The following is a 20009-nucleotide window of genomic DNA, read 5'->3' on the forward strand; positions in this document are numbered from 1 at the left end:
CAACCTGCAAAAGGCTACCTTAATGTATCACAGGATGCCAGGGGAGGCATGTTTTCTCTGTGTTAACAGTTTAAGGACAAGACAAACAACCCAAACCACACATGAAAGTCATCCTTCACATGCATGAGTTAATACTGGTAATTTGCTTGTGTTCCTACCTGTCTATGCTCTGTGACCTACAGAAATACAAGCTGCCTGCAGCAGCTCACAGACATTGTAGGTCAGATGAAGTCATGGGAGACCGTTTACTAAAAGGCAAGAGGTCATCGTGTCCCTGCAGAGAGCTCAGCTGTTATATACACAACTAAAACTAAAACTTCATCACACTGTGATTCATGTGACAGGGTGTCTAACCACAGTCCCCTACTGTATGTTCTGCCTACAGCTGCTTTAATAGAAAGCCAAAGAGCCAAAGCTCACAGTCTGATACTAAACCAAGAGTAGCCCAGTTTTAGACAGGCCATCTCACCTGACTAATACTTTCCCAGGTAGAGGTCTAACACACTGACGCTAACTCTCAGGACCTTCTTTTTTTCCTTTTCTGTTGGCAAACCGTCCTCCACCCACCTCTATTAAATCAAACACAAACATACAGAAACAGTCACCCTCCCCTGGTCTCTAGAGTTGGTGTCAGCGGGGGTGATTCATCCACAGATGTGTTTCACGAAGACGTTTTGGGAGTAGGTATGTGAGTCAGTGGGTGTGTGTCTCACAGTCTTTGTAAAAGACTTTTTACTTTTAGCATTGTTTGCAGTGAGCTGTCAGTCTCTGCAACAAGCAGGCTGTCTAATGTGATCGTGTGACAGCGCTCTCATCTAAACACACAGACACACTGCTGTCAGACCTCCTACCTGTCAAAGTATTTCACATACACTACTTATCTACACACAAGGAGATGTCTGTTTTATGCACACACACAAACACACACACACACACACACACACACACACACACACACACACACACACACATATGCACACACACACAGGAGTCAGTGGTTCTCTCAGCAGATAAGGAGGTGCATGATGTGCTTGGCTTCTTAAAAACAAATGGATCCCATTGTACACATCATGGGAAGGTAATCACTGTTACACAACCACAAGCTCCTTTTCACCTTTTCACCTGTTTCACACATAATATTGCACACACACACACACACACACACACACACACACACACACACACACACACACACACACACACACACAGGCTAACAATAAGCAATTATGATCAATCACCCATAAAACCTATTATACATATCAGCTTTCTAGTTTAATTTTCTCTGTGTGTCTTCGTGTGTGCTGGAAACAAAGCTGGATGGCTCTGTGTTCTGCCCCCTGGTGGCTCCTGGTTGTATTTTAGAGACTGAGAAAAGCTTTGTCTCAGCTGAAGATGAAATGTGAAGTCAACACAAAAGAAATTAAAACCAGGATAAAATTCTGTCAATCTAAATTCATTTTTTTTTAATCTTTAAGAGATTCTGCCTGTATAGAGATGAACGTCTAAAAATCAAGCTCAGTATCTAAATCAATTTTCACTCTATGTCATCAATAAATGGAGCAAAAACCTTTTCCTACCACTTTCTGTTCATCATCACTCTCTATTTTTGCTTTCTATCACTTAATAAGAGTTTGACTGATGTTGTTCAGACCTTCTCAAATTTCCTCCTTTTTGACTCTTCATGCTCCGAGCTGCAACTGCTTTCAATAAATTCAATCACTCCTCCTGATCTCTTCTTCTCTCCTCCTTTCTGCATCCATCAGTCTTGTTGACAAGGGAGGAACAGACGCCCAGGGTTGTGTCACCACAGTATCCTGGCACAGTGTCTGGAGTGGGGTGATAGTGGTGGTGCGGAGGGGTGCGGAGGGGTATCAGCAGGCTCTGCTGCCCCAGGGCCGGAAGCCCAGACTGGGCAGCGGTTAGCCAGCACATCCCTTTGAGAAACACTGTGCTCCTCTGAGGGAAGTTCAGATATGTGTCATTTATTTCTAAGTGACACAAGAAAATATCAGATTTAAAACAGAACTCATGTTAGTAGTAGTGTGTTCATCTTTCTGCAGGAGGCTCTATTTTTATTTTTATTTATTTTTGTGGTGCTTATAAAATATGTTTTTATAATCTTTCACATGATGTAGAAAATTTAGAACAGCCCATCTGGTTACAAAAACTTAAAAATATAATATGATCTCAAATGCCCTATGATAGACTCTTAACCTATCTTGGGTAAGTCCTGCATCTCACCTTATGAAAGCTGGAACCTGCTCAAGCCCCATTGTGACCCTGAAATGGATGAGCTCTTATAATATGGATAGGTGGCCAATAATCACTGCAAATGGGGGAAAAAAAGTTTCCCAATCAAATAATCTGTTTATCCAGGTAATGTCCATCAGTCCACCAAACGTTAATAATAATCAGTCTCAGTTTCTCTTTATATCATATTGAAATGCAGAGTAAGACTTCACAAAACACTTCAATATTTCACCCTGGAAACATTTTGTGTTTTTCCTCAGATTTGGCTCCAAAATGAATATAATCTCTCTTCACACTCAAAGGATTTTTTAAGAACATGGATGAAGGCAGAGAGAGTTTTAAATGTGGGCTGCCCCTTTTTTGACTGCTGAAAATGACTGAAGTTGTAGGAATGTGATATTCCCATCCATGTGTTTAACAGCAGGTGGCAATGTTGCTTAGAGCAAATCTGGAAAACAACTTTCACATGAGACACTGCACAGTAGTCTATAGCAAACAAGGCAAACAAAGTGTCTATAGAAATGAGAGAACAATAGCAACACTGTGCTCTGTCAGAAAATAAACAGCCGGAGACAATAACTGTGCTTAACCTACAGCCTGTTTATGTGAAGTGCGATGGGTAAAAACAATAACTGAGGTCTTATTTTTTGAAGCCATATATGTTATTCCGAATTATTTCAGGGGTTTTGATAAGTTTTGTTCAACTCATAAGGTTTCAGAGAACCGCTGAAAGCACAACAGCCCTGACTTGACTGTAAGCTTCAGGTTGCCGTGCCTCTTTTCAACACTGGGGGCGCCATAATTGGTACTGGAGGTCAAAGGACAAAATCTGCTCATAGTGATGTAAGTTTTTGAAATTAAGACTTTACAAAATTACAAAACAGGTGTGTTAATGCGGACTGTGGTGTAAATGAGCCTCGGGCTCAGCAGCACTGCATAGTAGAAAAGAATCTGGTGAGGTGACAGCATGGAGGAGGCGGGAGGATGAACTTAGTGGCCTGCAGTGGAAGGAACTTTTCATACTTTAACCTGCTCTCATTGCGATAAGGGCATGCATGGCGGCTGTCAAGTGCAAGGAAAGTAGGAGGAAGGCTTGAGGGTGGGGAGGAAGCAGGAGCGGGTGAGGTTTGAAAGGTGTGTGAGTATAACAGGCCGTTAGAGGCTTGTTTCCCTGACCACAGGACCACTGAGAGACAGCATGTGCCTGCTTTTAATACTGGTCCTACAAAAAACCAGAGAAAGGCAGCGTTCCGTTTGAAACCGGAATTCACCAGAACAAGTGTATCCTGATGTGGTGAGGAGCTGAGGTGAGGAGGGGAGAGGAGGGAGGGAGGGCTCAGAGGGCGCCAAGTGGCAGGCCTCGCTCCATCTTTATGCATGAATGTGCGCATGAAAGTGAAGGTGGAGAGGGTTTGCAGGCAGGGAGCGGAGGCACTGCAGGGTTTTTTCTAACACAAAAAACAACAACTTTTAATCAACTAAATATTTATGTGATTAACATTCAGCATGTTTAAAATCTTTTGGAGACTAAAATTATTGCAGTGCTTGCTGGTACAGCACTTTTTTTAAATCAAAAAGTTGAATACTTGTGAATAAAGTCAATAAGCTTTACATCAAAATTAGTCATTCATGACATTTAAATTTTATGTAATCAGTTATAATAGTTTTGATAAAACAGTGTTTGATGAACTTCTGGTATAATAAGAAAGCTTCACTTGATACTTTAAAGCAGCAACTTCAACATTAGATTAAAGTTGACCACTTGCGTATTAAATGTGCTGCTCATAGAAATGAATCTTCAGTGTTTTTAACACAGAAGGAAGCTGGTTCACTGATTCACTCACATGTGTATGAATATACATGCTCACAAGCACTTTATTAGAAACACCACATTAATGCTATCATTGATGCTGTGTAGGTGCTTCATTTGCTCATCTTTAGCTGCCATCCTGCAAATGTGTCTGCTGCACAGCTGTGATACAAATCTCCTCATTCTAAGATCTCCCAAAGGCATCTTACTGGTTTCACATCTGCTGAGTGGCCAGGCCTTTGCCTGCTGCCCTGTATAGCCTCAGTCTCTTTTAGCGAGTACAGGAGAGGAACATGGCGTGCTCTCAGTGTCGTGAATTATTGCTCCAAAGCGCTTTACTTCCATCAGCATTTACGTCTCATGCAATTCCATAATAATCCACCTCTGATGTGAGGGAAAGACGGAGAAAATAACAGGAGAGGGGGTGAAACGATTGAGAGTGCTGATCAGGCAGACTCCAAATCAAAGGATTATCTAATCTGATAATACCTGCTGACAACAAAATTCATGCGGGCGACCTCCAGGGGGTCAGAAGCAGCTCATCATAATATACCAGGAAGACCTTTCACAATTAATAATCCAATAAATCCTTTAAATATGCACACTGTGCTTGTCAAATTATGAAATATGAATACTGAGAGAGAAAGAATGAATGTGCGTACATGTGTGCATGAGCATATGTGTGTGTGTGTAAAGTTCAGTATGAAGGATGTGGTAAAGCAGCCCAATGGTCAGCTGTGTTTCTCTTCTCTCTGTAGCTTTCTCTCTTGCACCTGCAGAAAGTTGTGGCAAAGAGGGAAAACACACACACAGACACACACACACACTCTGTCACTGCACTCTGATGACTTCACTGTCTTCTGCCTGAGCAGCCGCAAAAGCCACACTGAATTTCTGTAAATGCTACGAGATTTTCCTTTGTTATTGTGTGTGTGTGTGTGTGTGTGTGTGTGTGTGTGTGTGTGTGTGTGTGTGTGTGTGTGTGTGTGTGTGTGTGCTGTAGGCATCTTTTTACACAAAGACCAAGTAAGAGACAGGAATGGATCAGATGTCTTTTTTTCAGCGCCTCTGTGTCTGATGTGCGTGTGACATATAGGATAGGTTAGCTCTGTAGAATCAGCTTAAGCCAAGCAGAAAGTCTGGGGATTTATAGACGGGAAATCATTGAGGATCAGACACAGAATGAGCAGACAGATGCAAAAACACACAACACCACCATGTGTACCAGAACATATGCACATGTAGATGCAGAGCATGCAAAAAATGCATGTTTGGTCCAAGGGTCTCGAGCCTGTGGCTCCCAGAGCCACATAACAAAAAACTAGCTGATTAATAAGATGAATGGAAATTAAAATTTTTTAAAGCATTTTAAAATCGGTTGGTAATAAAGATGACTGCTGTAAGTTCATAACAGCAACAAAACATGATATTACTGCATGCAAATGCAACATTAAATTAGATAAATAAGCTGTGTCACTCTCGTCATAAAGCTAGAATATGTTTTGCAGCTCCAGACTGATTTCTTCTGGTCAAAACTGGTTCTTTTGATTGTAAATTTCTTATTGAAGCCCTCATAAAATCCATCAAAGTCTCTGTCATATAGATGGTGATAAATTTCCTCTGGCTATTTCTGGAGGTTAACTTTACTTGATTTAATCTGTGAAAAACTCATTAAAGATTCCTGGTTGACTGACAGAAACAGAAATGAACAAGGGGCATCTGAAGCTGAACTTGATGAATTGGCACAGAGAATCTCCTTTTAAACTGTGTACATATTTATCTTATTCAGTTTGGTGTCGTAATAACAGAAAATGTAGAAAAAGTTACAAGTCACTATCAAATTCAGCCTTTAGTTTTACTTCTGGCCATTTTCCCTGAACAGTCCTTACTGAGCGCACACCTTAACATATACACTGCACACTCGGACGTACACTCACTCTACCCACAGGAACTGGATTAGCACAAAGACAAAACAAAAGAATGATGAAGTGAAATTGATGAACACGTGAAGGTTGAGGGGGGAGAAAAGGTTGTTTTGAATTCTACAACTCCCCGGACAGCTGCAGTGAAACAGAGATTGATTGACAAGTGGTTAGTGACAAGGTGTTGTAAACTCTCATATCCTGCTGCTCTCTGGGCAGGAAGTGAACCTATGACCTGTAATGACTAAGAAAAGCTACACAGAGAGAAATGCAAGATCAAATGAGAATATTTAAAGATATTCAAGATGCTGAAATAGTTTTTCACTGAGATGTGTGGACAACAGGAGTTTAGAAAATAGGGAAGAATCAGTAATTACAGAATAAAAAGCTACAACTGCTCTGTTGTCACAAGGGGTCACCACAGTGGGCATATGTTAGAACACATCACTGGATTACAGTGTAAATAAGAATCTGTTAATGACACTATTAAGGTGCTGAGGCTGCTGGGCCCGTTTTGTTAACCTCATTGCTCAGCAGCTTGCTAGCATGAAGGACAGCGGCCTAACTATGGTTATTTTTATAAAGTGTAAACTGTGCATAAGGAAAAGGAAAGATTACAGCATCGCTGCTCCTCGGCATAGATCCTGTAAATCTCAGACACTTTAAGGGATGAACAACTTTCTCTCAAAAGCATTGTGGCACATTTGTTTTCTGGATGATGGTGGTGAAAAATACAAAGGTTTAGTCATTGGCCTTTTTAAACCCCACCCCCACCCCCTTTTTTTTTTTGCTGCAAAATATACAATGAAGCAGAATCTAAATCTTCCCAATCAGGGTGAACAGAACTACTACTCTCCCCTAGGTGTCACTGTCTGCCTGATTATTTCAACCAGCAGCACAGTTTTGTCTTACCATTAGGAGTCCTCCTAATTTGCAGGCCAAGAGTTAGTCTAGCTCTAACAAGTTATTCAAAAAGCTGCCGAAAGATTAACTTTTTTTAAATGGACGTCATATTTGTAATTTTTTATGTATTCACTTTATTTAAAAGGATTCTTGAACACTGGCTGTCACTGTATGCTCAATCCAATAAAATCGGAAAATACATATAATTACATACATACTAATTCAAATTGAATTTAATTCAAGTAATTAAGTTATCTAAACATTTAATTATCCATGAAATCAAACAAATTCGAATGATGCTAAATTTCTAATAAAGAAAAAAATCAAATAAAAAACAAACATTGTTTTAAAAGTAACTTTGAATAAAATGAAACTGAGAATTACATCAGTTTTATGTTTTTTTTAAATTAGACCCACTACTTTAAGGAACTTTATTTTATTTTCCCATTATTTTTTTATTGACTGCAGAATCTAATCTAATCTATAAGTGCTTCTAAACTCACCCTTTATTCATTCATTCATTCATTCATTTCCATTAGATGTTAAATCATGTGCACTTAATGACCTGTCGCAAAAAACTTGCTATAAAAGGAAAACTTTTGACTTCAGGAATAACTGTCACACACCGCTGTGATGTCTCAGCAATCAGCTCTGAAAGGAAGAAGAAGAAAAGACTTTTTAAATGGTCATCTCTGGTATTTCACGTATTAACTCAGCTGCCTTCAAAATATATACTTTAGAGTAACCTATGCAGGCAGATTACCGGCAGCGTTTGAAGGACTGTGATTACATCTGTGCGGGAGTCATCAACCTACCCCTATCTTCTCTCAGACTTGGGCACAACTTGAAGGGGTTTGCAAAGACTGATATGCTACCTCACTTTGAAGCCTTATGTAATTTGTCACAGTCTTCAACCCAGAATTAGTGCTATTAGGAACATGCAAAGAGGTTTGTTGTCCGCGATGCTTGCATCTATCAAAGCATCTGAGCAAAGGCCCTCACACTGGTGCAATATGAACAAAAAAAAAAAGGGGGGGGGGGGGGGGGAGAGAGAAATGGGAAATGCTCTGTCATTGTAGGGGGAGTGGAGCGAGGAGGAGCGCTCTTGCCTGGTTTGACTTTCTATTTGACCTTTTCGGGAAGGAGAACTAATCCTTGAATATAATAGACTGTACGATATGGAAAATGACTGCGCTGTTATCTGCGTTACCCTGGAGACCATCAGCAGCACCCAGGCCTGCTGCAGCTGCCAAGTTATTAAGCATCCAGTTTGTATATATTGGAAAATACCTTTTTTCTGCATTAACCGATCACTCCCCACGAACACACGTATCCACAGTACAACAACAACAAAAAAAGGTTCCTCCTATTCTTTTTGTCTGCATGACGGAACACTGATTTTCCTTTTCTTTGAATGAAGCCCTGAACCACAGGCTTTGTCCTGATTAGTTTTATCAACAGCATATTGTCTTATAAAAGTGTTCTCTTTATATCGAAATTCCTGACATAGCAGAAATGACAAATGATGGTAGAACCGTTCTCTTTGTTGAAATTTGCTTTTCAACTTGGGGCTATGGGAGAATTTCAGAATAGCCTAATTTCCTTCAAACATACCAAACATTTTTATTCTGTTATTTAAATGAGCAGGAGTTTTTTCAAACAATACGGAGTCATGCGTGATTTCAGCCATGATCATGACTGATTAAATAAACAAATATCAATCTCTGCGCTGTTACCAAACCGTTGCGAGGCTTATCGCCTGCTTTTGCCATTTGCAAAATTTCCAACACGTGAAAACATTATTCAATTTTTTTTCTTCTTCTTCTCTCTGCTTGGAGCGGCTGCGTCTGTTTAACTCTTATGCAGTCAAATCCAAGAAGAAAGAAATTAGATATCCCACAACAAAGAGCCGGAACCTCAGATGGCTCCTGCAGATAACCCAAAAATAATGGGAAGCCAAGCTGTATTTATGCTGTCAAATGCACCGAATAAAGACTTTGCACATGCACAACATTAAACTTGTAAATAATAGCCAACATCACCCCCCGCCGCCCCTCTTCTCTCTATCTGTTTATCTATCAATCATTCACACAGATCTAGTCCAGTATAAGTGATGCATTCGCTGCATTAGATGTATTTGTTGTGCGAGTTTGAAAAGGCGGCGATAATCTGGGAGAGAGAGATAAGAAATGCCATTTATTCCGAGGCACTTTGGAGCCTATTTCCCGGGCCGATCAGCCTCATTCTCCCCGACACCTCCAGCAGCTCGCTGATAACGATTAGGCTATTTATTATCTTCACAAAGAACAAAGATTAGCCAGCACCGATGAAAAATTACCCCGGGATGGGCTATAATCAGGGGATCCAAGGATCCCACCAGGATTGGATTTCTCTTTCTCTCTCCTTCAGTCTCACACGCACACATCAATGTAACAGGCACTTGAAAATAATTAAAAGAAAAAAAAATTAAAGCAGCAAGTAAAAACAACAACAACAACAACAACGACAATAACAAATAATAATAATAATAATAATAATAATAATAATAATAATAATAATAATAATTTGTGATTTCGCGTAGATCATTGCATTTATGTGTAACACGTTTAGAATTTTTTATTTTATTTTATTTTACTCTATTTTCTGTAAGTCTGCTCGGCGTTTATTATGAGGGGAAACCACTTCCTTTTTCGCCCTATAATGAAATTCTCAGAGCTGAATCGGGGAGCGACCTCTCTCTTTCTCCTGGGCTCGTGTGAGAAAAAGAGCCGTAAATAAAAGGGTGGATAGAATTAATGTCAAGTCCTAAAATGGAAGTGGATGTTCGCTGCCGATAAGGTTTTTATCGCCAGACCAGATCAAAAGGGCTCACACTCAAAGCATGTGTATTTCCACATTATCATGCTGATGAGCTCTAATACTGCTCACTTGTCCCTCTGGTATTCTCTGCTTTCTTTATGCTATGGATGTCCTCTTAATACTGCTTAAAACGAATTTTATATATATATATATATATATATATATATATATATATATATATATATATATATATATATATATAGAGAGAGAGAGAGAGAGAGAGAGAGAGAGAGAGAGAGAGAGAGAGAGAGAGAGATAGATAGATAGATAGATAGATAGATAGATAGATAGATAGATAGATAGATAGATAGATAGATAGATAGATAGATAGATAGATAGATAGATAGATAGATAGTGCGTTTGCACACAAAAGACAACTTTAATGAGCGTTTGAAAAAAAAAGAATAAATAATGAGGACATTTACACAGTCAAACTTTTTAATCTAATCGAATCTAATCTTTAATCTGCCCTCTTCCCAATCTTTGCTGTTCGATTGGCGGTTGTTGGCCTGTTCTTCGAAATCACAGCAGGGTCAGGAGGATGTACTTGATGTATTATTAATGCTCCCAAAGTGTAAATATCAGTTGCAGTGTCCTTCCTCGAGTTCATCCGCTGGGACTACAGTACAGTCCGATAAATCTCTCCCTCTCTCTGCTGGTCCCTCAGTCTTGGAAAAAGTTCATGTCCTGCTGAATCTGTTTTTTCTTCACTAAGATGCACTGACGTCAGGAGACGGCGTCAAGCAGGCGGCAGCGTTTGCCGGCCGGGGCTGCACGCGCTCCCTCTCCAATTATTGTCTGTCAATCAAGCAGCGAGGAGGGAGAGAGAGAGAGAGCTTTCAGCTTGCACACAGCAAAACAAACCATTAAACATATTTTAAAAAAATAATAATAATAACGTGTAACCACAAATAAAATGACATGCAATACTGACTCCTTCATTTTATAACTGGATACATAAAAAGGTGATTAATAAACATTATCGACGCTGCCAGTATGGCTTCTTCATCGGAACATTAATGTATACATTAAAGAAAATGATCAGCCCACCTTTATTAATTAAACAGCAGCGAGCTCGCTGTATATGGAGCTGTCTCATGTAATAAACCGCCTGCAAAATAAGATGCGGCAACAGACTGACACACTCGAACAAGAAATACTGATTTGTTGAAGCTGATCTCTTAGCCACGGTGGCTGAAATGCATGTAGGCTTGGGGGGAGCTTTATATTTCACACTGATTCTAAATGCACTAAACATTTTAAAAATGTATTTTTGGCGAATTTTAAACAGCGTGGGACCTAAAATTCAATAAAAGTTGCACACGCCTGGCCTCAAGCAGCCAGACAATGTCTGCAGGAATATTACAGAAATGTCTCCGTGATTTTCTGGGCGCAGGCGCTGCCTCTGAGGTTTTGCGGAGGTAGTTTTCAATTGGCTGGGTCCAAGCTTTATTGGAGACTCCGCCTATGAGCTTAACAAGCCAGGCCCCGCGCTGTCAGCCACAGTTATACGTGTTGCTTTAAGTCCCAGTGGACAGAGTTTACTCTGACAAACACAATCGTAAACTGTAGAGGACCTGCAGCAGCAAACGCGGACAGACAGCCGTTTTCCAAAGAGGAATCACCCGACCGGATACTGTAGATAAAATATTGTCAAAGGTAAGATATGTTTACCTTATTGTCGCACAGCAGAATATCAGCCCGTTGATGGGTGTAAAGAATGATGTGTTGAATGATGTGTGTTTTGAGGTTTTTTTGGTGTGTTGTTTTTGTTTTTTTCTACCGCTGCATCATTAGTGCACCAGATTCATCCATACGATCTGCATTTAGTGCACCGATGCCTACAAGCCTGCACAATACCTCTGCTTTTTAAATATTAACCTGTGATGTTTACTTGTTGCAGGTTTCCAGTGTCAAACTCGACTGAATGTTCAGGAGAGGAGAGGAGCTGAGTTAGGGAGGGACGAAAGCCAAAGCTCCAGTTCTGTGCTGTGAGTGGACGAGAGTGAAAACCTCGTGAAGGAGAGATATTTCAGGGGTATTCTGTCCCCTTCCTACCTGGATATCGTTTGACTTTGTGAAGGCGCTACAGAGAGTCACAGAGATGGACGTGGCTGCCGATCAGCCCCGTTGGGTGCATCCCCACGCCGTGCTGAACGGACAACACCCAGACTCTCACCATCCCGGCCTGGGGCACAACTACATGGAGCCCACGGCGCAGCTCCTGCCTCCGGATGAGGTGGATGTTTTCTTTAATCACCTGGACTCACAAGGAAACCCATACTACCCCAACCCTGCCAGGGCCAGAGTGTCCTACAGCCAGGCGCACGGTAAGATGGAGTTAACGCAGGCGTGCAACTTCAACGAACACAATAACGAACACAATAAACACAGAAACTCAGGAACAGCTGGCTTATGGGGAGTCTATCAGAAACAGAAGAGAAAACACATTTCTACATGTGCGCTGAGTTGATGTTTGTCACGGCATTAAAAAGGCAGTAGTTAACCTGAAATGTACCTGCAGGTTGTTGTGAAAACGTCTGTTAATTTATTTTCTATTTTATGTTGCCTATAAATAACTCACAGGTTTATGATTCTTATAAACTGGGGCATTTTACATTGACCCAAATGTTTGTATTTCACAGTCTGGATGGTTTATTTGTTTTTTATTCATTTTATTAGATTAGAAGTTTTTTACAGTGCGGTCCTAACCTGCTTTTACGCACGCATAGTTCAGAGCATACTGTTGTCATTTCTGTTACAAATATATTATGCTACTTTATTAACGTGTTTAACAGGCCTGTGTATCAACAAGTCTTTGCTATTTCTGCCTCTAAACCTGCAGCCGCCACAGTCGGAATCGGCTCCACAATAACAAGTTTGCTTCTGCTTCACAGCTCGTCTGACGGGGACTCAGGTCTGTCGGCCTCATCTCCTTCACAGCCCGGGGATTTCGTGGCTTGACGGAGGGAAACCTACCCTCTCGGCTCACCACCACAACGCCTGGGCCGTGAGCCCCTTCAGTAAGCCCAGCCTGCACCACCCTGGCTCTGCGTCCCCCGGCGCTCTCTCCGCCGTTTACCCGTGCAGCAGCAGTTCAAACACGGTCTCAGCATCCTCTTTAACGCCGCCGTCCCACTCCGGCACTCATCTGTACACTTTCCCCCCTACGCCACCCAAAGACGTGTCGCCGGATCCAGGGGCTGCATCTCCGTCGTCCACTACCAGAATCGACGAGAAGGAATCTATCAAATACCAAGTGTCTCTGCCAGAGGGCATGAAGATGGAGGGCTCCAGTCCGCTGAGAAGCAGCCTGGCCTCCATGAACGCCCAGACCCCCACCACCCACCACCCCATACCGACGTACGCTCCCTACTCTTTCCCAGCGGCCCACGAGTACGGCAGCAGCCTGTTCCACCCGGGCAGCCTGCTGGGCTCATCCAGTTTCACTACCAAGAACAAAGGCAAGACACGGTCCTGCACCGGTGAGTCCAGCTCACACACATTTAAATACACACATAAAACAAAGTAAATGTGAAAATACAAAGCCAGAACCTGTATGTAAAGTCTGTCTATGGTTTATGTAACGATCTTATTGCAGGACTGCTGTTTAAGCGGTTCAGTTTAATTTTTTTTTACCAGCCTAAACTAAACCTAAAGAATGTTTAACTCTAGGGAAATCACAAACCACCGCGATGTATGCGTTTTTAAAACGATCTGTGGCGCCCTGCTGTTTGGGCTTTTTTACTTAGGAAACAGAAATCTTGGTTTGCGTAACTCGTTTGGCTTTGGCGATTTTTAACCTCCTTTAAATTCACGCAATTTGTTAATAATAATAAACTGATTTTTCACTCTCGGTAATTATGGCCAGTCAGTAAAAAAATACAAGCCAATTGTTTATTAAACCTAGAGTAGTTTTTAAATGCCACAGTTAGAATCACCACCAACACAATAGCTGCTATTAAATAAAATTAAATAAAAATAATTTTAAATATTTACAGGAGCACCATTTACCAAGAGAATACAACCTTAACTAGACGCCGTTTTAGGACGTTTATTTTCCCAGGTCTTTTACTGTCATCCACATTATAAGAGCATAAATCAGTTTAATATATTAAAAAAAATGTCTGTTTATGAATTACGTCCTAATTCTGCACTGAGTTCCTTCGCAATTTACACTAAACACAGCCAGTCAGTTGTTATGTGCACGCTGTGCTGATTGCCTCATTAATTTTTCACATTTGTGAAACACAAGTAGAAAAACAACTACTAAATACATTTTTTTATTAGCGTTTTCTCGGAGGGAATGATGTTACAGACCGGAGCATATACACTCCACAGATCTCCAGCACAGAGCCACTTTGATAAATCTCCTTTGTTGAGCGTGACTTTGTAATTGCCTGAGCTGGCCGCGCGATCCAGCCCAGAGGTGTGAAAGGATGATCCGCAGGCGCACGGAGCCAAAAACCTCAGTATTTAGGCTAAGAGTCGCTTCTCTGTTACATAAGACATTAATACATTGTCCTGATTGTTATTTGATAACAGATCAGCTTCAAGCCTGATTGTGTTTGACCAACTTGTTACCAGAGACAAAGTCCAGGGAAACCCAAACTATCTTTTTATTAATTATTATTCTTATGACATATGAAATCCTAACTGGCTACAAGTGTATTTCTTTGACAACAACATACTTATATGCCATTTTTTTAAGTACTTGAAAATAATTAAATGTATTTAATGTAGCGTTACAGGTGTTTTATGTCAAGACTTATTTTAGAAGAAAAATAAGACTTGATGTTGAAGCCTTGGAAATTGAGTATGAAGCAGAGATGAACAATAAAGTCAGCTTTTGGCTCCTTTGTGCATCTGATAGTGTAAATTCTGAAAGAGTCACTTCATTGTCTAGTATAACACATTTAGATATTAATTTCTTCTCTAAATAAACCATCACTTGATACAAAAGCAGATTATTTTACCTTTAATGGGCTTAAAATAAGTTGTTTGTCAGTGTGAATTACAACTGCTGGGAGAGCTGCCACATCAACCTTGCCACCTAAATGAAACATGTCCGTGCACACTTGCACACATCAACACCAAGAATAAATACAGCCTGCAGGCTAAGCTCTAAATTAGGTGGCAGTTTTTACAAATGTCCATGTGTGTTCTCCTTCAGAGGGCCGTGAGTGTGTAAACTGTGGAGCTACCTCTACACCTCTGTGGAGACGTGACAGCACCGGACACTACCTGTGCAACGCCTGTGGGCTGTACCACAAGATGAATGGCCAGAACAGACCACTGATCAAGCCTAAACGCAGGCTGGTGAGTCCATTGCTCTCTTTATATGGAATTGAATGGCTATGCATGCATGTGTGTGTGTTTGTGTGTATGCATTGTGCAGGGTAGTAAATAAAAGAGTGTAAGGTGAAGGGTGAGGGGAATGAGGTACAATTCCAGGAAAGTTATATTTTCCCAATCAGTTTCCAGGAATTGTGTTTCTCACTCACCTCTTGCTCCTTTAGCTCAGACTGTTCGCAGAGTGGATCTCTCTGAATTGTTTTGTTATCATTATTACAGCTACTTCTGATACTGTCATCGATAGCAGGGCCATCATTACTATCCATCAAAACAACTCGGAGCCTCGCTGACACTGTATGGGTCATAATGCTGCTATATGCTGTGCTGATATTTTGACAATTTGTATGGTGACTGGGATTTAGTAAAGATTATGTGTGTGCGTGTGTGTGTGTGTGTGTGTGTGTGTGTGTGTGTGTAAGTAAACAAAGCAAAACAAAGCTGTTTGTCAGACAAATTGTTTTAAAGGGACAATAAAGAACTGAATCATCAGCAACATATATTTCCTATTATGAACCGCTTCACAGAGAAGTAGGTCAGCGTTCAGCTCCAACTTTATGTCACACCCATCCCACTGATTACTGTGAATTCATCTAGCAATTGTTTAACACAGTTAACACAAGATAAGTCACAGTTATGGTGAAATCTAATTTTAAGGAAAGAAGCAACAAGAATGCTACTTTCCAGCTTTTTGTATTTTTTTCAGCGTCAGCTTTTGGCTGCAGAGTATTAAAATGAAATAATAATAAATAAATAATTATATCTTTGTACCTGAAATGCATTCGTGGAACCACCTGCAGCTGCTCAGCTGCTGTGTTTACAGTTTGTCAGCTGCAGTAGGAGGCAGCTGTGTAGCTGTGTGGGCCACCACACTTTACACCAGGATTTGTGGAGAGCGCTTTAAAAAGCTCGGACCAAAGGCACAGCGGATCAATACATTAGGAGCCCCCGAGGGAACTGATAGTTAAACATGTCAAAGTGTAATTTATTCTAATGAGAATAGCGTTCTGTAGAAGTAATATTTAAATCCCACTGGCTACGGGAGGGACGACGAAATACAAGCATCGCAAAACACCTTGGCACCGAAGGAAAGATGGTAAAGAAGATGAGGAAAGGCTAATAATTAAGACCAAGCACAAAACAAGAGAAGGTCTTGTCTTAATAATCTTGTAAATATAAACGTGAATCGGCCAGAGAAAAACCTGCATTGATCAGACGGGCTGACGCGCGCTGAAGGCTGTCACCTCCCGAATTAAATCCTTTCAGCAGAGATGGATAATAGCAAAGGATTCATTCTCTGCTTTATCTAAAAATAATAATATTTAAAAAAAATCCCGAAGCCATTAAGTGCAGAATAAATGCATATACGATCATATATCACGCATGCTTTCCGTATACGTCGGCCCGGGCTCGCAGAGCTCCGAATGCGTCTTGTATTCAGAAGCCTTCCAGTTGTTTCCTATCCGGATATCTGACCGGTCCAGATAAAGCGGCGGGCCAGTGCCAGCTTCCTCCTGCGGCCTCCTAACTGGCTAGCAAGCTTAGACCTCACTTTCTAGTGGTCAGGTTTTCCGTCCACAACACAGAAAGGAAAGCAAATACATTTCATTAAAAAAAAATTAAACAAAAGGAGAAGGGGCAAAGCTTAACTGTTGATGTGTGCCACAGTGCACCCCGGGTACGCTTACTTTCACTCTGTTCACAGAAAAAAAAAGAAAAAGAAAAAAGCTGGAAAAATGCTTGAACGACGTGTCGACGTCACACTTAATTTTTAGTGAAGTACCAATAACTGGAACATTTAGAGTCATGATGGTGTTCAGTGAAAAAAGGATTCACCTAAAAGCATGACGCAATCAGGTGTGACGTATGACCCCAGATTCATTTGGCTTTTTAATTTATTTATTTATCTTTTTAAAAACGGGGCATAAACATAATTTGAAGTCACTGATGTTACCACAATACTCTATCAAAATCTATTTCCCACATGACATCATAATAATACATTTTATATCAACTGTGAATACACTGAGGAGCTAGCTAACATCAGTTAAACAGAGCTGCCACTATTAGTCACCAAAACATTTGTTTTCTTATAATAACAATTAGTGATCAATCATAATTTTATTAGTAAAGGTCACAAAGAGCCACTGATTTTAAGCCCGGTCACTGCCAGCTTGTGTTTTTCTTATTCTTCCATGTTAGCGAATGTCATCATTAAATGTCACTGGACTGAAAACAAAGCATTTGAAAATGTCACACATGCTCATGGGAACACAACATGAGCATTCTCCACAATTTGATTATTATTATTTTTTCTTATGGTCCAATAAAAACAAATTTTGTGAGTCAACAGTTGCGACCTTAATGTCACAAAACAGTATAAATCACTGGATTAGAAAGTTAAGTCTATTCTAGATTTCTGCATACATGCCTTATTTTCCTGTGCTCTAATCAGAGCTTGATATTTATTCTTCCAGTCTGCAGCCAGACGAGCAGGCACCTGTTGTGCTAACTGTCAGACGACCACCACCACACTCTGGAGGCGTAATGCGAATGGGGACCCGGTGTGCAACGCCTGCGGCCTCTACTATAAACTGCACAATGTAAGTTTTTATCCTCGATCCCCAGTTTGGGGTCCAGTAGACGGGAAGTGAGCGGGCAGTTTACCCTGATTGCTGAGTGATAGGAGAGGCAGAAAAGAGAGGGAGAGGACAGAGAGGAAAGGGGGAGAGAGAGAGACAAAGGGTTGTTTTACTCTCAGACACTGTTGCATTCGTTGGTGTTTTCTTTCTTTGTGCTTTATTGTTTCCATGGTAGGCGTAATCCCCTTGAGAGTCACAATGGTGGGACTGTTATATAGTGGGACTGCCACCAGCCCAGCCTCCATATGAATAGCATTAAAGCTCAAGGTATAAAAAAAGGACTCTGTGGTTGTGGATGTGCATATTTCTCTTTTAAAAACTGACAGTGTTTATAACTTGTAGTTAGTGAATTGCACTGAGTGGTGCTGCTACTTGATGCCATGCATGTGCATTACAGTTTATTGTAGTTAATCCACCATGCATGATTCATGATGCTGTTGCTGTGACCAGTCCCTGGAGTGTATTGTGTATTAATTAGCAGCTGAAAACTGTCCTCAACAGCTGGACAATTTAGTCCTCTTTGATTTGACATATATTGATTTATATTTTGATGAAAAATTATAGTCCAGTAAATACAAAACTAGCTTTACAAGGTTTACACTGCAGTGGGAACCAACGGCTACAGACAGGACAAGCAAGAAGGAATGGATTAATGCATAATTGATTTTTGACTTTTGAAATATATTTTGCTATTTTCACAAACATTTAATACTTCTAGGTGTGAGCTCCAGCACCTAACTTTAACCTCATTATTCACCTCTTCACCAAACTTTCTCTGTGCAGGTGAACCGGCCTCTGACCATGAAGAAGGAAGGAATACAGACACGCAACCGCAAAATGTCCAACAAGTCCAAAAAGAGCAAGCGGCCCAGCGACAGCTACGAGGAGTTTTCAAAAAGCTTGCACGACAAGAGCGCTCACTTCAGCGCCGCCTCTTTCGGTCACATGACCATGGGCCACTTGCCACCTTTTAGCCACACTGGACACATGCTGCCTACGCCCACCCCGATACACCCGTCATTCAGCCACCCACACCACTCCAACATGGTAACGGCGATGGGGTGAGAGGGGGAGGTGGTGTAGAGTTGCCTACAAGAATCTGAGATGGTTACATGAAGTGGGATGAGGGTCTAAACTAGAGGACTGTGTGTACAGTGTTACAGGCACCCGGTTTGTGTGTCTTCATCTCGACTGATGATGCCAGTGGTGGGTCGGAGAAAAGATGTGCGATGAGGGTCAAGGACCTTTTACTGCTTATCTATAGGTACCAATTTTGATGGAAAACGAATCTGCTTCCTCTCAGTCAGGCACAGACATGTAAACACAAAAATGTCATTGCACCTCAAACCTGTGCTCCCGCTGACGGCCTGAGTGCAGTTTAACGTGTGCGGAACAGGTTCGTAGTTACTGTGAATATTGTAAATATGTGCGACTAAAAGGGGGGTGCCCCAGAAAGAGAGATCCCCTTCGCAACTTTAAAAGAATATATGCTGGATTTTTTTCTCATGGACGATTTTATGGGAATTTTCACAAAAGAAACAAGCAAACAGAAAAAGTTTATGAATTCTAATTTGACACTGTTTATTATAATTATTGTTATTATAAGTAATATTGTTATTCAGATAATTTATTTTCTTTCTTTCTTTTGGACTATATTACCTGAATCATAATACGGATACTGTTATCCCAGTTATAAATATATTTTTAGCTGAAGCGCTTTGTCTGAGCAGGTCAACATTTATACTCTTAAGAAATAAAAAAATCATGGTCATTATCTGTTTTTTTTCTTTGTCAGTCAATATCAAACATAAAAGTCTCTGAGAGGGCAATACATACGAAAAATTCACATAAATAAGCTTTCGCCTCATGAAAGTTCCATCAGTCCAAATCACAGGTACAGACATGTGTACATCAGGTGATCTGCATCCTTTCTGTGTTCTTGTTCCTCAGTGGAGCATGAGATTTTACCTTCATAAGGTCCTCCAACACTGATGTTGATGTTTCAGTGTTTAGAATAACCTGTATCATATTCATCTTACACCACCCAGAGTAAGACAGCACAAAATCGGGTGGTCGTTGCATACTGTTAGCGATAAAAAAAAAAAATATATATATATATATATAAAACTAGGAGTTGTGACTAAAGACACTTATTTCCGTCATGATATTAATTTATAAACTTATTCTTAAATAAAAAATAAATCCACAAATCCTTTTATACCAAAGAAGTTGTTTCATCCCATTCGTCTTTGCTGGAAGGTGTGTTTTATT

The 20009-nt window shown here is 40.7% G+C and overlaps 1 protein-coding gene across 1 annotated transcript; it reads left to right on the forward strand.

The window, feature by feature from the left end:
• Positions 1-11263: 11263 nt before the first annotated feature.
• Positions 11264-19512, forward strand: gata2b (GATA binding protein 2b). The gene is made up of 6 exons (XM_026168013.2): positions 11264-11403; positions 11648-12074; positions 12642-13229; positions 14918-15063; positions 17574-17699; positions 18522-19512. Exons 2-6 carry the CDS (start codon positions 11849-11851, stop codon positions 18801-18803), a joined length of 1368 nt encoding a protein of 455 aa, XP_026023798.2. The 5' UTR covers positions 11264-11403; positions 11648-11848; the 3' UTR covers positions 18804-19512.
• The last annotated feature ends 497 nt before the right edge of the window (positions 19513-20009 follow it).

This window comes from Astatotilapia calliptera, chromosome 5 (genome assembly GCF_964374335.1).
Source record: "Astatotilapia calliptera chromosome 5, fAstCal68.1, whole genome shotgun sequence".
In the NCBI taxonomy this organism is placed as follows: Eukaryota; Metazoa; Chordata; class Actinopteri; order Cichliformes; family Cichlidae; genus Astatotilapia; species Astatotilapia calliptera.

Excerpts from the sequence above, each read along its gene's own strand:
- gata2b (XM_026168013.2), top strand. The coding sequence starts at position 11,849 with ATGGACGTGGCTGCCGATCAGCCCCGTTGGGTGCATCCCCACGCCGTG. Across the intron at positions 15,064-17,573 it reads TCAAGCCTAAACGCAGGCTG|TCTGCAGCCAGACGAGCAGG; the intron begins GTGAGTCCATTG and ends TTATTCTTCCAG. Across the intron at positions 17,700-18,521 it reads TCTACTATAAACTGCACAAT|GTGAACCGGCCTCTGACCAT; the intron begins GTAAGTTTTTAT and ends TTCTCTGTGCAG.